The sequence below is a fragment of the Somniosus microcephalus genome, chromosome 6 (assembly GCF_052327205.1).
Source record: "Somniosus microcephalus isolate GS21.2 chromosome 6, FLI_Smic_1.0, whole genome shotgun sequence".
NCBI classification, from domain to species: Eukaryota; Metazoa; Chordata; class Chondrichthyes; order Squaliformes; family Somniosidae; genus Somniosus; species Somniosus microcephalus.
The window spans coordinates 142,716,074-142,735,063 of NC_140992.1; the positions used below are offsets into that span (position 1 = coordinate 142,716,074).

Genomic DNA, 18,990 nt, shown 5'->3' on the forward strand with positions numbered 1-18,990 from the left:
TGCCTTAACGCCACATTTTCAAGCTCCGTTCCAGGATTTTGAGCTATTTTTGGGTGATCTGATAAGGCTTTATATAAATGCAAGTTTTTTCCCCTTATTAGCTCAGTAGTTGTAGGATTTTCAAAACTTTGTCTGACAATCCCTTCCTTGACCAGCTGGTTGTGCAAGAGTCTGCGAGTGATCATTGTCTCACCCAGACACATGCAAACATAATTTATTGTCAAGGTTGCACTACTGAAAATGTTGAATTTTTTTAAAAATAAGAGTGACATTGATTGCAAACCCATTAAAGAAACGTAATTGAGTTAGGAGTTCTTCCACAATGAAATGTATAGAATAAGGTTACATTTTTTTTCATAAAAATTGTGACTCACTGTAACTGAGTGAGATTTGACCAGCCTGTTCAATGTGCCTTTATCTTCCTTATATACAAAGAAGAAAGATCATGTGAGTTGCATAAAATATAGCTAAAATTATTAATGGTCCTTTTATCAGTCGAATCAGAAAGTTGTGGGCTCCAGGACTGAATGCATCATCTAGGTTGACACTCCATAATACCCGAGGAGTGCTGCATTGGGTATTAAAAGAAATAGGGAAAATGGCAAATGCATTAGCCATAATTTTTCAATGCTCTCTAGATTCAGGAACTGTGCCAATTGTTTGGAAAATTGTAAATGACGTTCCATTATTTAAGAAGGGCGGGAGGGAGAAACCCAGTAACTACAGATCCACCAGTTTAACATTAGTTGTGGAAAAGTTACTAGAATCTACCATCGGTGACAGAGTGACGAAGCACTTGGGCAAGTACGAGCTGATCAGAGAGAGTGGGCATGGATTTGTGAAGGGTACGTCATGTCTGACTCATCTACAGGAAACTTTCTGGTATCCGGCACGGACGGGGCCGACGTGTTGCCGGTTCATCAACAATTCCGGATAACCGAACGCTATAGTAAAAGATACGGAGCTCAGAGCTCCGTATAAAGCAACAAACCCTGTTGCAGCTTCAAAACAATCGGCACAAGTTGCAAGTGTCTCTGTAGCTTAGCAACAGCTTCAGCTACACCCTTGCACAGCAACAAATCAATTAAAAAAAGTAACTAAAAGTAAAAAAAGTTACTTGAACCGACTCCTGAATTTTGCCGGTGGATAGAGCGTTCCGGTTATTTGGGGGCCGGTTAATCGAAAGTTTCCTGTACTTACATTTTTTTGAGGAAGTCGCTAGCATGCTGGATAGGGGAGTGTCTATAGATGTTGTCAATATGGACTTCCAGAAGTAAACTTATATGGTTCCACACAAGAAATTATCAAAACTGAAAACGCATGGAATTGGATGTAATCTTGTTAAGTGGGTTGATAATCTTTTAGGTAGGAGAAGGGGAGTAGAGATAAAGGGAACGCACCGATTGGAAAGATATGACAAAAGGTGTTCCCCAGGGATCTGTTCTGGGGAACAGCTGTTTACACAATATATTACTGGTTTGAATGAAGGAATAGAGAGTTGTCTATCTAGGGGAATCAAGGGATATGGAGATTGGGCGGGAAAGTGGAGTTGAGGTTGATGATCAGCCATGATCTTATTGAATGGCGGAGCAGGCTCGAGGGGCCGTATGGCCTACTCCTGCTCCTATTTCTTATTTCTGTTGGGGAAGGGTATTAAGGGATATGGAGTTGAGGTACAGATCAACTTTGATCTAATTGAATGGTAGAACAGGCTCGAGGGGCTGAATGGCCTACTCCTGTTCCTATGTTAGCGGTGCCAAACTTCAGATGAGACGTTAAACTGAGGCCCCGTCTACTGGTTCAGGTTGAGGTTTATGATCCCGTGGCACTATTTAAAGAACAGGGTCTCCTGGTATCATGGCCAGCATTTATTGCTCAACCAACAACTTCACAATAGTTTAACTGGTCATTCATCTCTGCTTGTGGGATCTTGTTGGATTGCATTTGGAACATTGCATTTTTTTTCTGCAACATTATATGAAACATAAGTGGGCTCTAGTTATTTAATGTTTCCCTTAATCTTGTAAACAGAAACCATAGAATTCACTGCAATTATATAGGGCCTAGGTGAGACCACACCCTGGAGTACTGTATAGTTTTGATTTCCTTACCTAAGGCAGGATATACTTGCCTTCGAGGGAGTGCAACAAAGGTTCACTTGACTGATTCCTAGGATGGGGAGATTGTCCCATGAGTATATACTAGACCTATATTCTCTAGAGTTTAGAAGAATGAGAGGTGATCTCATTGAAACATATAAAATTCTTCAGGGGCTTGACAGGGTAGATGCAGGGAGGGTGTTTCCCCTTGATGGGGAGTCTAGAACTTGGGTCACAGTCTCAGAATATGGGGTCAGCCATTTAGGACTGAGATGAGGTGACATTTTTTCACTCAAAGGGTTGTGAATCTTTGGAATTCTCTACCCCAGAGGGCTGTGGATGCCCAGTCGTTGATGATATTCAAGGCAGAGATTGATAGATTTTTGGATACTAAGAGACTCGAGGGATATGGGGATAGTGGGGGAAGGTGGAGATGAGGTAGAATATCAGCCATGATCGTATTGAATAGCGGAGCAGGCTCGAAAGGCTAAATGGTCTACTCCTCCTATTTCTTATGTTCTTAATTCGCATACCCACTTTTTCTAAAATATGCTCCCCACATCTGAAGGACAGCATTGCAAAGACTTCCTGTTGTATGTCGCTGTTCTTTAGTCAAACCAAGTTTGATTTTAAAATGAAGAAATTCTGTCCAATAAAAATCTGCAGAGTGAAGAAGGGAAGTAGGCGTTTATAGATGTGGTACAAAGAAAGAAAACATCTGCTCAAAGGCAGAGTCTGATTATGTATGTAACAGGCTAGACGCTGAAAGGTTCAGGTGTGTTTGTGCTCTCAATTCCAGTTGGTTGAAGCAGCTGAGGTGCTTCACACTCCAATGTATTGCACTGAACAGGTTTTATAACCTAAATGGAAGGAAATTAGAAGACGTACATTTCAGTATTACATATTTTGAATGAATATTTCAATGAGACTTTATCAATCTTGCTCTGTTCCCTTCCTCATGTAATGCATCGTTTACCAGCTGAAAGTGGGATTATTACAAATTAAACAAATACCTGTACAGCTGTATATATTTAATTCAATGTACTTGTTGCACACGTGCATTGAGTACTTTTCGGAACAGACCACTGTTTAAAAACAAATCTTTTCTACTCTGAATTCCAGCAGATCATTGGAAGAAAGCCTGCTGAAGCAGCAGTACAGTGATGTTTCCCACAGCCTGGCTGAGCTCCAGCGGGCACAAGTGCAACTCCAAGCAAGCCTGAAAGGTGAAGCGAATCTCAAGGAAGAAGTGATGCAACTTCAGCAGAGGTAAGCACCAAGAGATTTGTAAAGTGAGCCATGGCATGAACACAAAGCTGACAGCTGAAACCTTTGCTCTTTTTGTTTTTTGCTACATTTAAGATACTTTTAGCATGTGCCGTATCAGTGAATCATACAGCACAGAAGGAGGCCATTCGGCCCATCGTGCTTGTGCCAGCTCTTTGAAAGAGCTAGCCAATTAGTCCCACTCCCCTGCTCTTTCCCCATCGCCCTGCAAATTTTTGCTTTAATATTCGATGCTTTGACTTTTCTGGTTGAAGGGAGCACTGCACCAGTTACTGGATTGTACGTGCATGAAGTGGATACTTTATACTTGACATAATGGGCTGGAATAGGTGACAGGCGGGGGTAAACATAGAAAGATAGGAGCGGGAGTAGGCCATTCGGCCCCTCGAGCCTGCTCCGCCATTCAATGCGATCATGGCTGATCATCCAAATTCAGTAGCCTGTCCCTGCCCTCTCCCCATATCCCTTGATCCCTTTAGCCTTAAGAAATATATCCAACTCCTTCTTGAATATAGTTAATGAATTGGCATCTACTGCCTTCTGTGGTAGAGAATTCCACAGGTTCACCACTCTCTGGGTGAAGACATTCCTCCTCATCTCTATCCTAAATGGCTTACCCCTTATCCTTAGACTGTGACCCCTGGTTCTGGACTCCCCGACCATCGGGAACATCCTTCCTGCATCTAGTCTGTCTAGTCCTGTTAGAATTTTACAAGTTTCAATGAGATCCCCTCTCATTCTTCTAAACTCCAGCGAGTACAAGCCCAATCGACCCAATCTCTCCTCATACATCATTCCTGCCATCCCAGGTATCAGCCTGGTGAATCTTCACTGCACTTCCTCCATGGCAAGAACATCCTTCCTCAGATAAGACGACCAAAACTGCACACAATACTCAAGATGTGGTCTCACCAAGGCCCTGTACAACTGCAGCAAGACAGCCTTGTTCCTGTACTCAAACCCTCTCGCTATGAAGGCCAACATACCATTTGCCTTCTTAACCGCCTGCTGCACCTGCATGCTTACCTTCAGCGACTGGTGCACAAGGACGCCCAGGTCTCGTTGCACTTCCCCTTCTCCCAATCTATTGCCATTCAGATAATAATCTGCCGCCTTGTTTTTGACACCAAAGTGGATAACCTCGCATTTATCCACGTTATATTGCATCTGCCATGCTTCTGCCCAATCACCCAACCTGTCCAAATCATACTGGAGTTTCTCGGCATCCTCCTCACAGCACACACACCCACCCAGCTTTGTGTCGTCTGCAAACTTGGAGATATTACATCTCGTTCCCTCGTCTAGATCATTAATATATATTGTGAATAGCTGGGGTCCAAGGACCGATCCTTGGAGTTAGCATGACTCGGAGTGAATGAGGAATTGAAGTCCTTACTTTGATTAAGTCATTAACATTTCCATATGAAAGGACATTGGCAGCTAATGCTGGAAATACTCAGCAGTCAGGCAGCAACTGTAGAGATAAAAAAAGAATTAACGTTTCAGGTCGATGACCTTTCGTTAGAACCATTGTCTCTGCTTCCATTACCTGTCAGACTTTTGATAGCCTTGTGCAAGATGTCAGGGATAACTACTGTGGGAAGTGGAAATTTCCAACTGGTGTAGTAGGGATTCTCTTTGGTTGGTGCAGAGTGGGGTGAGCTTTACTCTGTACCTAATGTTCGTTTTACTTGATCATTAGTTCTGTCTCTCTTTTCAACCTCTTTTTTTAGAAAGGCTTTTGACAAGGTTCCCTGTGGCAGACTGGTCAAAAAGTAAAAGCCCATGGGATCCAAGGAAAAGTGGCAAGTTGGTTCCAAAATTGGCTCAGTGGCAGGATGTAAAGGGTAATGATTGTCAGGTGTTCTTGTGACTGGAAGGTTGTTTCCAGTGGAGTTCCGCAGGGCTCAGTACTGGGTCCCTTGCTTTTTGTGGCCTACATCAATGATTTGGACTTCAATGTAAAGGGCATAATTAAGAAGTTTACAGATGATATAAAAATTGTCCGTGTGGTTGATAGTGAGGAAGAAAGCTGTAGACTGATTCAATTTTGGCTTTCAAAGGGGAATTGGATAAGTACCTGAAGGAAAAAAAAATTGCAGGGCTACAGGGAAAGGGCGTGGGAGTGGTTGAAGTGCTCTTGCAGAGAGTCGGCACTGGCTTGACAGACCGAATGGCCTCCTTCCGTGCTGTAACCATTCTATGATTCTACTGCAGGAAGATATCAATGGACTGGTCAGGTGAGCACTAAAAAGTGGCAAATGGAATTCAATCTGGAGAAGTGTGAGGTAATGCATTTGGGGAGGGCTACCAAGGCAAGGGAATACACATTAAATGGTAGGATACTGAGAAGTGTAGAGGAATAGTGGGACCTTGGAGTGCATGTCCACAGATCCCTGAAGGTAGTAGGACAAGTCGATAAGGTGGTTAAGAAGGCATACGGGATACTTTCCCTTATTAGCTTGAGGCATAGAATATAAGAGCAGGGGGGTTATGCTTGAACTGTATAAAACACTAGTTAGGCCACAGCTAGAGTATTGCATACAGTTCTGGTCACCACATTACAGGAAAGATGTGATTACACTAGAGAGCATACAGAGGAGATTTACGAGGATGTTGCCAGGACTGGAGAATTTTAGCTATGAGGAAAGATTGGATAGGCTGGCTTTGTTTTCTGTGGAACAGAGGAGACTGAGGGAGATTTAATTGAGGTGTATAAACTTTTGAGGGGCCTAGATAGGGTGGATAGGAAGGACCTATTTCCATTAGCAGCGAGGTCACTAACCAGGGGGCATAGATTTAAAGTAATTGATTGGAGGTTTAGAAGGGAGTTGAGAAATGTTTTCACCCAGAGGGTGGTGGGGGCCTGGCATTCAGGCCGGAATTTTCCCCATAAAAAACAGGTGGGTTTGGAGCATGGGGGCAGCTGAAGTGTTAAAAATGGGATTCCCGCCTCCAATCTGCCCACTTCTGATTTTACCTGAGGTGGGATGGGCGACGGCGACCAACCCACTCCCAGTGGGCAGTACCTAAATTTAAATATTGTAATGGGGCTGAAAGCCTCTTTTCCCCCCCCCCCCCCCCCCCTCCCCCTCTCCATTTTGTGTTTAACTGTCTGTGGACGGGTTTCACACAATCCCCCCCCCCATCCCCTCTGGCACCTTCTTTTCCTGCAAGTATCTCGCCTTGTTACATTCCTCTCACCCCTCTAAAATCCTCATTGTCTACCTGCTCTCCAAGTACTACCCCAAGTGTCTGCTGCGATGTGCTCCCTCAGCCTTTGCACTGACCACATATCGGCGCCATCACCAAGACCGCCTACTGTAGCACCTCTGTAATATCACCTGACTCCGACCCTGCCTCAGCTCCTCTGCTGCTGAAACCCTCCTCCATGCCTTTGTTACCTCTAGATGTGACTATTCCAAGGCTCTCCTGGCCGGCCTCCCATCTTCTACCCTCCATAAACTTGAGCTCATCCAAAACTCTGCTGCTCGTGTCCTAACTCACACCAAGTCCCGTTCACCCATCACTCCTGTGCTCGCTGCCCCGTGTCCTAACTCACACCAAGCCCCGTTCACCCATCATCCCTGTGCTCGCTGACCTATGTTGGCTCCCGGTGTAGCAATGCTTTAATTTTTAAATTGTCATCCTTCTTTTCAAATCCCGCCATGACTTTGCCCCTCCCTATCTCTGTAAACTCCTCCAACCCCCCCCACCCTGAGATCTCTGCACACCTTCAATTCTGGCCTCTTGTGCATGACCTATTTTAATCGCTCCACCAAGGTCCCAAGCTCTAGAATTCCCTCCCTAAACCTCTCCACCTTCCTACCTCTCTCTCCTCCTTTAAGGCTCTCTTTAGAACCTACCTCTCTATCCTAATATCTCCTTATGTGGCTCGGTGTCAAATTTTGTTTGATAACGCTCCTGTGAAGTACCTTGGGATGTTTTATTACTTTAAAGGCGCTATATAAATGCAAATTGTTGTTCTTCAACCCTGAGTGAGCTCCTAACTTCATATCCTCTCCATTAGTAAGACCGCTTGCTTTCAACTCTCATTGCCAGCCTCCACCCCTTCTTCAGTCCATTTGCAGCCGAAAACTTCATCTGTGCCTTTTTCTTCCTCTAACACTCTCCTGGCTGGTCTTCCATACTACACCCTTTGTAAACTTCAGCTTATCCAAAACTCTGCTACCCATATCATTGGCTGCAGCAAATCCCGCTTGTCCGTCGCTCCTGTCCTATTGACCTACGTTGGCTCCTCAAATTTAAAATTCTTATCCTCGTGTTTAAATCCCTCTGCAGCTTGCAACTGCCTCTGGCCCCCTCCATGCCTCTGACTGCGGCCTCTTGTTCATCCTACCCTCCCTTTTCCCCACCTGCCTAGGGCCTACACTCTGGAATTTCCTTTCTAAACCTTCTGCCCATGCATCTCCCTCTCCTCCTTGAAGACCCTCCTTAAAACCCCCTTATTTGACCAAACCTTTGATCACCACCCTCATACTATCTCCTCCTTTGGTTATGCATTCATTTTTTTCCTCACTGTGCAGCACCTTGGACATTTTTCTGCATTCAAGCTACTATATAAATACGAGGTATTGGTGACGACCTGTGAGTTCTTGATGCCAGTTGGTGCCTGAAGTGGGATAGGGTTCTGCTCATCATTAACACCTGTAGCTTTCAGGAATATAAAAGAAAAAACACTTAACAAAAATTACAGCTAAATATGCTGGTTAATTTTGAACTGTTTATTGTATCTTGCATTAATATTCATATATTTTGTGATGTATGCAATAGGTCTTGTCGCAATTATATATCGCGGGTCGGGATTGTTCACAAAAAGGACTTGGGCACGAGCTATGCTAAGCTGTGTTTTTTAGCAAGCGGTTTCCTAAAAGATGTTGCTTTCCCAGCCAGCCCAATGCTGAAGTGTGGAATGCGAGACGGGAAGTCCTGGGCCATTCGTTAGTCATGTCTGGTTATTCAGAGAGACACCTTGGTGTTGCAAACCTTTTCTAATCTCTGGGGAGGCTTTGAGAGAGGCTTTATAAATCAGAACACACACACACGAGGAGGGAGTCGAGCAGCAGAGGGTGTGAAGAGAGTGAATCGCTGTCCTAGTGGGCAGTTGGACAGTGCACCGAGAGCACCAAGAGTTGGCTGACCCACTGGAGTGGGCTAGCGCTTAAGTGTTCTTTATTTTTGTGATGGTATGCAAACAGAAATGGTACCAATTTGTAACAAGCGACTCTCACCAATCTCATTGTTCTGTATTTTTAACCTACTATGGAATAAAGCAGCTTATGATTCAAACCAAAGTTCACCTCACCCAGCGTTACCTCACTCCGCCTTCAGAGATGTTGAAACAGAGCACGTGCATAACACACGTTAATTCAGTCCAGATCAAAAGGAAATTTTATTGCTACACTCCCAGGTCCCGCTACCGCACTGGTAGATGCAAAGTAGTCAACTTCTGTAAGAGTCAGGTGACCAGACTGCTTGAGGGAGCAGGTGACACTACTGAACCTGAGCACATACCTGTAGCAGACGTAAATTTGTAACCGGACTTTCAAACCATTAGATTCTAGTGGTTTGTTTGAATAAAGTGCTGTAGCTTTAAGAGGAAACTTAGTTTGGTTAATTTTCTCAATGCAGGTGACTTCTCGCAACCCGTTTTTAAAAAAAAAAAACACTTTTATTAGTTTAGATTCATCGAATGGTCACTGTACATTCCTGACTGAGGAAATTGTCAGAAAACAGGAGGAGCTGAGACAGATGGAAGAGGGGCACACTAAATGCAAAACAGACGTTAAAAAGGTACCGAATGAACACTAGGTGGCACTGCAGTGTCTTCATTCCTCCATCACTGTGTTAAATGCTTAATTTATTTGGTTGGTAAAAATAAGTCGTTTGCCTTTGATTGCGCTGTATAATTCCACCATTTATGTTTCCTACCTTGTCCAGAAGCACTGCATAATCTGCTCCAAATGGCATTCCTCCTGTCCTTGCCTTATTTCGCAGTTGTGCCTCTGCTCAACTCTGAGAGCACTATGTCCCATTGATAACATGCACACTTTATCCTGGTACTGCTTTGAAAATACTTAATGCAAGTCACAATACAATTTTGGAGTAGAGTTGTTGGTCAAGTGGCTTGAAAGGACAAGTTGACTTGAGATCCAAAGTCAAGGTGCCCCTTTCTCTTCTCTCTGATACCATACCCAACCCCCCACCCCTTGCAATTTTTATTCCTTTTGTTTCTGAAGGCACTGACCGTTGGCTCTGCAGTAAGCAGGACCTACTAGCCTCTAGGGTGCCTTGCTGAATGATCCTAGGCATAGGATGTGCCAAACTATTATCCGGGGGAAGGAGTATTACAGTCTATCTAGTCATATGCAGGCTCCAGCGGGAGTCAATGAAGTTGGATCAGAGGCTGTTAAATTTACCCACCCCCTCTTTTTTTTCCTCCCCCTCCCCACTCCAATTCTGGGCACTGAGGCTAATCCCACTGCCACCCTGGTGCGATCACCTAATAGCATAGAGCAGAGATTGAACCTGAATTAGTTCCACACCACAGCATTCTGCAACCAGAAGTGTGGGCAAGCAACTTGCTCCAACATGACTGACTGGCCTTGACAGTCTTTAACCATCTCCTCACAGGTGCATGAGGTGAACTTTGGTTGACTTAACCTCTGCATTTTCCTCCTTCCCGTGCGAGAAAACATCCAGCCTTAACTTGGTGTTGAACATGAGCCCTGCCAGTCTGACATCAGGAGCTTGTTATGTGGGCCTTCGCTGTTGGGGAATCTCCATCTATGCGGTACAGTTTATTGGTATGTGGCAAAGTAGCGGCATTTTGGTGCCGTGCTGAAGGTAGTATTGGCAATATCTAAGGGGGTAGAGTTCCCGCTTAGGGTGCAATTGGCAATCCGGGCGCAAATTGTGCCCAAAATTCTGCTAGTTTTGGTAAGTGTTTTTTCCCCTCAAGATCCCGCTCAAACTCATTTGCATATTGCAGGACGTAAAATCTGCCATGAACCAGCGCAATCGGGCAGCATTTTAGAACATAATTTTTAAAAAAACTTTTTGCTTCAAAAAAAGTTGCTTGATGTATTTACGAGTGGTAACTTGGTGCATTTTTATTAATGCAGCTGAAAATGGGTTTATTACAAAACATAAGCACTTTTATTAGTGTCTACACCACCACCTGTGAGTAATGCGAGTTTAAATAACTGGAAATGTCTTTAAAAAACTATACAGGACCATTTGCCAGTTATATTGGAGCGCAATAGTCAGTTTCATGGTAAATTTAAAAAAAATTATATTCAAAAGCTTTTAAAAGGTGCCTTATGCCCCCAAAAAACTTAATTTTAAAAGCCTCCTCGTAGGCCGGCAAACAGGCATAATTAGCGGAAACTCGCCATGGTGATTAATTCGATCCGGGGTCCTGGCCAATTATGTGGGCGGGGCCGGCTCTAACACAATGTTTTGAAATTCCGCAATCTTTTGCGTTGGTTTGGCCGATTTCGGGCGAATTGCGCTGAAAAAGCCAGCATAACCTAGCGGAAACTCCAGGCAATTGACTGAAGCTGCTCTACCTGAAATCTGATTTCTCCATTATGGTTTCATAGCAGTTAAATTTTAGATGTTTGAACAGGTTAGAAATGGGACATTCGTTGAACTCCATTAGTCTCCATGCAGTCTCCAATCAATGTACATGGGAAGATCACAGCACAAAAGTGCTTAGTTTGTCATAAAACCACTTCAGTGTTCTGTTGTGAAGGGTGACATCCTTTTAACATATGGAGGATAGACCACGTGGATTATATTGTGAGTCAGCTGGGAGGTCATCTACCTCTGGCACACCTGAACGAGCTGAGGAAGGAGATCCATTAATGAACGCTTTGCGTCCTCATTTAACAGTGTTTTCTTTTTGTAACAGCTGAGGGATCAGTTGAATTGTGTCGAGCAGCAACGTCACTCTGAGTTGGAGGGAATGAAATTGGAGGTCTCGCAGCTGACCACAGAACTGCATCAACGTGATGTAACAATCGCAGCTATGAGCGCAAGCACCTCCAACATGGAACGACAGCTTCGAAGTGAATTGGAGAAAACTGATAGGAAAGCAAAAGAAATTAAGGTATTTAAACTAACTATATTCATTTGTTGCTTTGTCTCTGTGGCATGATCCTCATAAATTTGAAAAAAAATGTTCCGCTTATCAAAGTGAGGGATGTGAGTGTCGGGAAGTGCGGGAGTGGCCCTCCTCCAACCCTCCGAGCTCTCCGCGCTCCTCCGATTCCAGCCTCTTGAACATCCCCGATTTTCATCGCTCTACCATTGACAGCTGTGCCTTCAGCTACCTAGGCCCTAAGCTCTGGAATTCCCTCCTTAAACCTCTCTACCTCTCTCTCCTCCTTTTAACATGCTCCTTAAACCCTACCTCTCCTAATATCTCCTTGAGTGGCTTGGTGTCAAATTTTGTTTGAAGCGCCTTGGGACGTTTTACTACATTAAAGGTGCAATATAAATGCAAGTTGTTGTTGTTTGTTGTAAATATAATCATTCTAGGTCACGAGAACATCCAAACCTGCAGTATCTTCAGATTGTTAACTAAAATTGTCAACCTCCTCCACAATTCTGGTCAAGCTTGTAGTCAGCCCTTTTCCTTCTACACCTGGAAATGTACAGATGGCCAGTCAGAATTTGAAAGAGAGTTTCTTTTTATGTTTCCATTCCTTTTTCCATCTGATTGGTGCCCTCCTTCCCTCCCTCCTCTCCTCAAGGTATCAATTCTTGGCTGGGGTGTAGTTCCCTGGTCACCACATCCAAATCGCCAGTGGTCATTTCTGAGCCCAGACAGTGAAGAAGAAACATCACAGCTGAGCCTAAAACTGTCAACAGGCGTGGTTGGATAGTGATCATCAGCCTTGATTGATTGATTTTTTTTCACTCTAACCCAACAGTGCCAAGGTCTATTACAGCACTCCTATTGCTGCCACAATGGAGGTCCGCCATCTCCACACAGACCAAGGATCAGACCCAAGACCTGTTTGCTTTGTATGGTTCAGAGGGGTTGTTCTTAGAACAGAGAAGGTTAAGGGGAGTTTTAATAGAGGTGTTCAAAATCATGAGGGGTTTTGATAGAGTAAATAGGAAGAAACACTTTCCACTGGCAGGAGAGTCGGTAACCAGAGGACACAGATTTAATATAATTGTCAAAAAAAACCTGGGGCGAGATGAGGAGAATTCTTTTTATGCAGCAAATTATTATGACCTGGAATGCACTACCTGAAAGGGTGGTGGAAGCAGATTCATTAATAACTTTCTAACGGGAATCGGATAAATACTTGAAAAGGAAAAATTTGCAGGGCTGTGGGGAAAGAGCGGGGAGTGGGACTAATTGGAGAGCTCTTTCACAGAGCCGGCACAGGTCTTGTTCCTTTGCTGTGCCAGCTGAGTGAGGCTGTGGCTACGACTGGAGGGGGGGGGCAGCAGTTGGGAGGGAGCAAAAACAAACCTCAGAGATGATTATTTGAGAATTCTGCTTTGAAAGGTGGCACAGTACATTGATGTGATGAGCGAAGTATTTGTGAGCAGGGTTTGGAGAGTCCCAAACTGAGCCACAGGCAGATTGTTGGAGGGAGAGAAACAATTGGAAGGAGCATCAGCTTGATGCTAATGTTTCACAAACCTCATAAGGGTGGGTTTCAAAGTGGCATTGGTAAGTTGCCCCCAAAGCTGCCGGAAATTGGTTGGCATGAAGGCGCCAAGAATGTTTGAGAAATGCTCTTTTAAAACGAGTTTACCCTTTAAAAGCTTTGCAGATTTGGGATGATATGGGAACATAACAGAACCACTCCTTCTGCCTGTTAGTAATTTGCTGCTGCTACGCTAAGTATACATACAATAATTTGCTTAATTAATATATTTTGTTATTATTTAATATATAGCAGCAGTTCTTCAAAGCCTCACCCTAGACAGAAAGGAGATCCTTTATCCCAAATGTCATTAGCTTGATTCCCATTTAATAAAGATCGTTGCAATTGGCTGAAAGCTTACAAGGCAGCAATTCAATCCAGCAGTTATGATGACATCATTAACTGCAAGAGCTGAGCTTCATGTATTTTAGCAGAGCTCTGAGATTGAATTACTGCTTTTTTAAGTCGCTGCCAGGCATTTACGCAGTGGTTTGAAATATAAAGGGTTTTTTTTTCATATTTTTCTGATTTCAGACTGAGATGCAACAGGTATGGTGGAAGCAGAACATGAGAATAAAAGTTGCTGTCTATCACAACCCACCACATCCCTAATCCACCTTACTGTAGATTAGGGCAGTGCGATACCATCACAGCACAGAGCAAGCAGGAGAATGAATTTAGTGCTGCAGTTGTCGAGTCTGTGGCAGTGGGTACATTTTAGTTAGTTAGTTTAGGTATTCTGTTGATTGGCTGTGTGGTTGCTAGGAGAGTGTTGATTTAAGATGGATGTCTAGCATGAAGATGAGGGATAGCAGCTGTTGGTGTTTTACTTTCAACATGTGCTGCTGTGTCCCTGTATGGAATGATGGTTACATAGCTGTATAAAATAAAATGCTCATGACAGATGTTCCCTTTATTGAGTCGAACAATCTAGCCTGTCATACAATATGCCTCACACTGTGCATTATAGAGGAATATGCTACATACAGTGACAATGTTTCCAGCTGTTCCACTGTTTGGCCCTCCTTTGCTGAAAGCATTGGCCCAGAAATTCGGGTCTCCACGGGTGAGTACGCACCGGGTACTCACCCATAAGCCCAATGGAAGTGCCGGTTTCGTGCATGCACTGCGCATGCGCGGGAAACCAGAACTTCCGTTCCCTTGAAAGAAGGGGTTCAGAGGTGGAACGCGTGCGCCGGAGAGGCAACGGTGCGCATTGAACTTAGGTTTTTTTCCATGTTTTTCCGGGAGGGTAAGTCTCCAGGAGTTACACATATAAAAAGCAGACGCAAGGCCTGCTTTTAACAAGGTAAGTGGTGAATTAATTAAAATTAAAACATTTTTTAATCCTTTAAAGAAAGGTAAGTTTATTTTTAGCCTCATTAGAAAATGTAATTATTTTTTTCAAAAATTTAAATTATTGTTTAAAATAGTTATTTTATATAATTTATAGTTATTTTAAAAATGTGATTTAAAAAAAAAAAAAATTATTTGAAGTTTTAGTGATGTTTTGGGGCTTAGAGTATTAATCGAACTAACTGCGCCCCTGGGATACGCAAGCACTGCGCGCCGGCAGTTGGAGGAGGCCCAGGATCAGAATCCCACGCGGACCCACAGCTCAACGGCCGGCGCGCTAGTTAAGTGCAGGTCGGAGGCTTGCACCCGTGGCACTCTCGGGAGCCGCAAGCCTACATTTCGTTGTACTGCACTTGTGCACTAACAATGACAATAAAGTTGATTATTATTATTATTGACCCGAATTTCTGGGCCAATGTCTCTCTTTTTAATGCCAATTACTCCACAGTATCGACAGCCGCTCCCACCCATCATGTATGACCCCAAAAGGTGAATGTCTGTGGGGTTTTTTGACCATGGGTCCATAACATCTGAATCCTGCCCCCACTCATCTCCACACCCAATCCAAAGATGATGCACTGACTTCACATCCTTCTTCTGAGCCCAGGTCTTGAGGCTTAAACGCAACACCTCAACTGCTGACCTGGTACTGTCACCAGCAGGACAGACCCACCAGAGGTGGCAGCACAGTGGTACACGGGAGAGAGGTAGTGGCCCTGGGAGTTCTCAACATTGACTCCGGACCCCATGGCTCAGGTCAAGCATGGACAAGGAAACCTGCTGATTACCACCTACCGCCCTCCTTCAGCTGATGAATCCGTACTCCTCCATGTTGACCACTTGGAAGAAGCAAGGGCACAGAATGTACTCTGGGAGGGGGACGTCAATGTCCATCACCAAGTGTGGCTCGGTAGCACCACTACTGACCAAGCTGGCCAAGTCCTGAAGGGCATAGTTGCCAGACTGGGCCTGTGGCAGGTGGTGAGGGAACCAATATGAGGGAAAATCCTCGTCCTCACCAAATCTACCTGTCACAGATGCATCTGTCCATGACAGTATTGTTGACCACCTTGTGGAGATGATGTCCCATCTTCACACTGAGGACATCCATCGTGTTGTGTGGCACTACCACCGTACTAAATGGGATAGATTCAGAACAGATCTAGCAGCTCAAAACTGGGCATCCATGAGATGCTGTGGGCTGTCAGCAGCAGCAGAATTGCATTCCAGCACAATCTGTAACCTCCTGGCCTGGCATATCCTTCACTCTACCATTACCATCAAGCCAGAGGACCAACCCTGGATCAATGAGGAGTGCAGAGGAGCATGCCAGGAGCAGCACCAGGCGTACCTAAAAATGAGGTGCTAACCTGGGGAAGCTGCAACACAGGACAACATGCATGCTAAACAGCGGAAGCAACATGCTATAGACAGAGTTAAGCGATCGCACAACCAAACGGATCAGATCAAAGCTCTGCAGTCCTGCATGCAGTCATGAATGGTGGTGGACAATTAAGCAACTGACGGGAGGCGGAGGCTCCATGAACATCCCCATCTTCAATGATGGCGGAGCCCGGCACGCGAATGCAAAAGACAAGGCTGAAGTGTTTGCAACCATCTTCAGCCAGAAGTACTGAGTGGATGGTCCATCTTGGCCTACTCCTGAGGCCCCCACCATCACAGATCCCAGTCTTCAGCCAATTCGATTCATTCCATGTGATATCAAGAAACGGCTGAGCGCACTGGATATAGCAAAAGCTGTGGGCCCTGACGACATCCCGGCTGCCGTACTGAAGACTTGTACTCCAGAACTAGCCTCTAGACAAGCTGTTCCAGTACAGCTACAACACTCGCATCTACCCGACAATGTGGAAAACTGCCCAGGTATGTCCTGTCCTCCTCAAAAAGCTAGACAAATCTAATCCGGCCAATTACCACCCCATCAGTCTACTCTCAATTATCAGCAAAGTGATGGAAAGGGTCATTGATGGTGCTATCAAGTGGAATTACTCACCAATAACCTGCTCACCATTGCTCAGTTTGGGTTCTGCCGGGACCACTTGGCTCTAGACCTCATTACAGCCTTGGTCCAAACATGGACAAAAGAGCTGAATTCCAGAGGTAAGGTGAGAGTGACTGCCCTTGACATCGAGGCAGCATTTGACCGAGTGTGTCATCAAGGAGCCCTAGTAAAATTGAAGTCAATGGGAATCAGGGGAAAGACTCTCCACTGGCTGGAGTCATACCAAGCACAAAGGAAGATGGTTGTAGTTGTTGGAGGCCAATCATCTCAACCCCAGAATGTCTCTGCAGGAGTTCCTCAGGAAAGTGTCCTAGGCCCAACCATCTTCAGCTGCTTAATCAATGACCTTCCATCACAGGGTCAGAAGTAGGGATGTTTGCTGATGACTTTGCAGTGTTCAGTTCCATTCGCAACTCCTCAAATAATGAAGCTGTCCGTTCAGCAAGACCTAGACAACATTCGGGCTTGGGCTGATGAGTGGCAGGTAACATTCGAGCCACACAAGTGCCAGGAAATAACTATCTCCAACAAGCAAGAGTCTACCCACCGCTCCTTGACATTCAACGGCATAACCATTGCTGAATCCCCCACCATCAACATCCTGGTGGTCACCATTGACCAGGAACTTAACTGGACCAGCCACACACATACTGTGGCTACAAGAGCAGGTCAGAGGCTAAGTATTCTGCAGCGAGTGTCTCACCTACTGACTCCCCAAAGCCTTTCCACTATCTACAAGGCACAAGTCAAGAGTGCGATGGAATAGTGTCTACTTGCCTGGATGAGTGCAGTTCCAACAACACTCAAGAAGCTCGACACCATCCAGGACAAAGCAAACCCGCTTGATTGGCACACAATCCACCACCTTAAACATTCACTCCCTCCACCACTGGCGTACCGTGGCTGCAGTGTGTACCATCTACAAGATGCACTGCAGCAACTCGCCAAGGCTTCTTCGACAGCATCTCCCAAACCCGCGACCTCTACCACCTAGAAGGACATGGGCAGCAGGCGCATGGGAACACCATCACCTCCAAGTCACACACCATCCTGACTTGGAAATATATCGACGTTCCTTCATCATCGCTGGGTCAAAATCCTGGAACTCTTGCCTTAACAGCACTGTGGGAGTACCTTCAATGCATGGACTGCAGCGGTTCAAGAAGGTGGCTAACCACCACCTTCTCGAGGGCAATTAGGATGGGCAATCAATGCTGGCCTTGCCAGTGACGTCCACATCCTTTTAACAAATAAAAAAAATAAAAAAATAGAGGGAGAATGGGGAAGTGGAGTAGCTGTACTTATTAGAGATAACATAACAGAAGTAGAAAAAAGTGACACAGCTATCCGTAAAACAAAAATAGAATCCATGTGGATAGAGATAAAAGATATTAAGCGATTAATTACACTAAAAGAGGTAGTCTACAGCCCACTTAATAGTGGAAGGGAGGTGGAAGAAGAAATATGCAAACAAATTAGGGAAATGAGTAAAAAACATAGAATAATAATCATGGGGGATTTCAACTACCCTGAAATTAATTGGCCAGAAGAGGTAGGTAAAGGGGATAAGGGAATGGAGTTCCTACAATGTGTACAGAACTTCTTTCTAACCCAGTATGTAAGAAACCCAACAAGGGAGGATTCGCTACTGGATCTAGCAATGGGGAATGAACCAGAACAGATAAGGGAAGTAAAAGTAGGGGAACAGCTAAGCAATAGTGAACATAATATAATACGATAATTGAGAAGAACATAAGTATGACAAAGACCAGGGTAATAGTTTGGAGGAAAGCTGATTTTGCGCGGCTGAGAATAGAACTTGAGAAAATAAAATGGACAACAATATTGGCAAACAATGTAGCAATGGGAAACATTTAAAATGGTGTCCAACAGAGTCCAGGAACAATATATTCTGCTAAAAAACAAGAACCAACTAAACACTAATGAGACACCACGGAAGAATAAAGACATAAAGGAAAAATTGAGGGTAAGGAAAGAGGCAGGAGGGGAGAGACGTCAAATCAATTAGGAAGGCAGAGAGGAACTACGAAATTAAATTATCAAGGAACAAAACAAAATAGTAAAATATTCTACAGGCACAAATAAAAATAGCAAAGTCGGGATGGGAATAGGGCCACTAAGGGATGGATAGGATAAAATCACAGGCAGTGATAGCGAAATGGCCGAAATATTAAATAATGACTCTGCTTCAGTATTTACCAGGGAGACGGATCAGGTGGGTATAACATTGGAAGATGAGATTAGAAATGATATAACCCCATTTAAAATAGAGGCGAGAAATAGTAAATAAACTAATCAAAGTCAAAGAGGATAAACCTTGGTCCAGATAGATTGCATCTGCGAGTTTTAAATAAATCTATAGAAGAGCTAGCAGAAGTACTATTTACACATTTAATAATTCGTTAGAAAAAGGTGCAGTGTCGGAGGACTGGTGGGTCGCTAACATTATACCCGTATTTAAGAAAGGAGAGAGAACATGTCCAGGGAACTATAGCCCAGTCAGCTTAAC

The 18,990-nt window shown here is 44.4% G+C and overlaps 1 protein-coding gene across 18 annotated transcripts in view; it reads left to right on the forward strand.

Annotated features, from left to right (window-relative positions):
• cep63 (centrosomal protein 63) overlaps nt 1-18,990 on the forward strand; it is a 102,378-nt gene that overhangs the window by 55,795 nt on the left and 27,593 nt on the right. For 16 of the 18 annotated variants that reach the window (XM_085990867.1, XM_085990864.1, XM_085990865.1 and 13 more), the window contains 3 exons: nt 3,222-3,368; nt 9,086-9,200; nt 11,323-11,520. In XM_085990867.1, the coding sequence (XP_085846993.1) occupies nt 3,222-3,368; nt 9,086-9,200; nt 11,323-11,520 (460 nt within the window). The remainder of the gene's footprint in view (nt 1-3,221; nt 3,369-9,085; nt 9,201-11,322; nt 11,521-18,990) is intronic. The other 2 variants (XM_085990873.1, XM_085990876.1) reach the window with 1 other exon arrangement.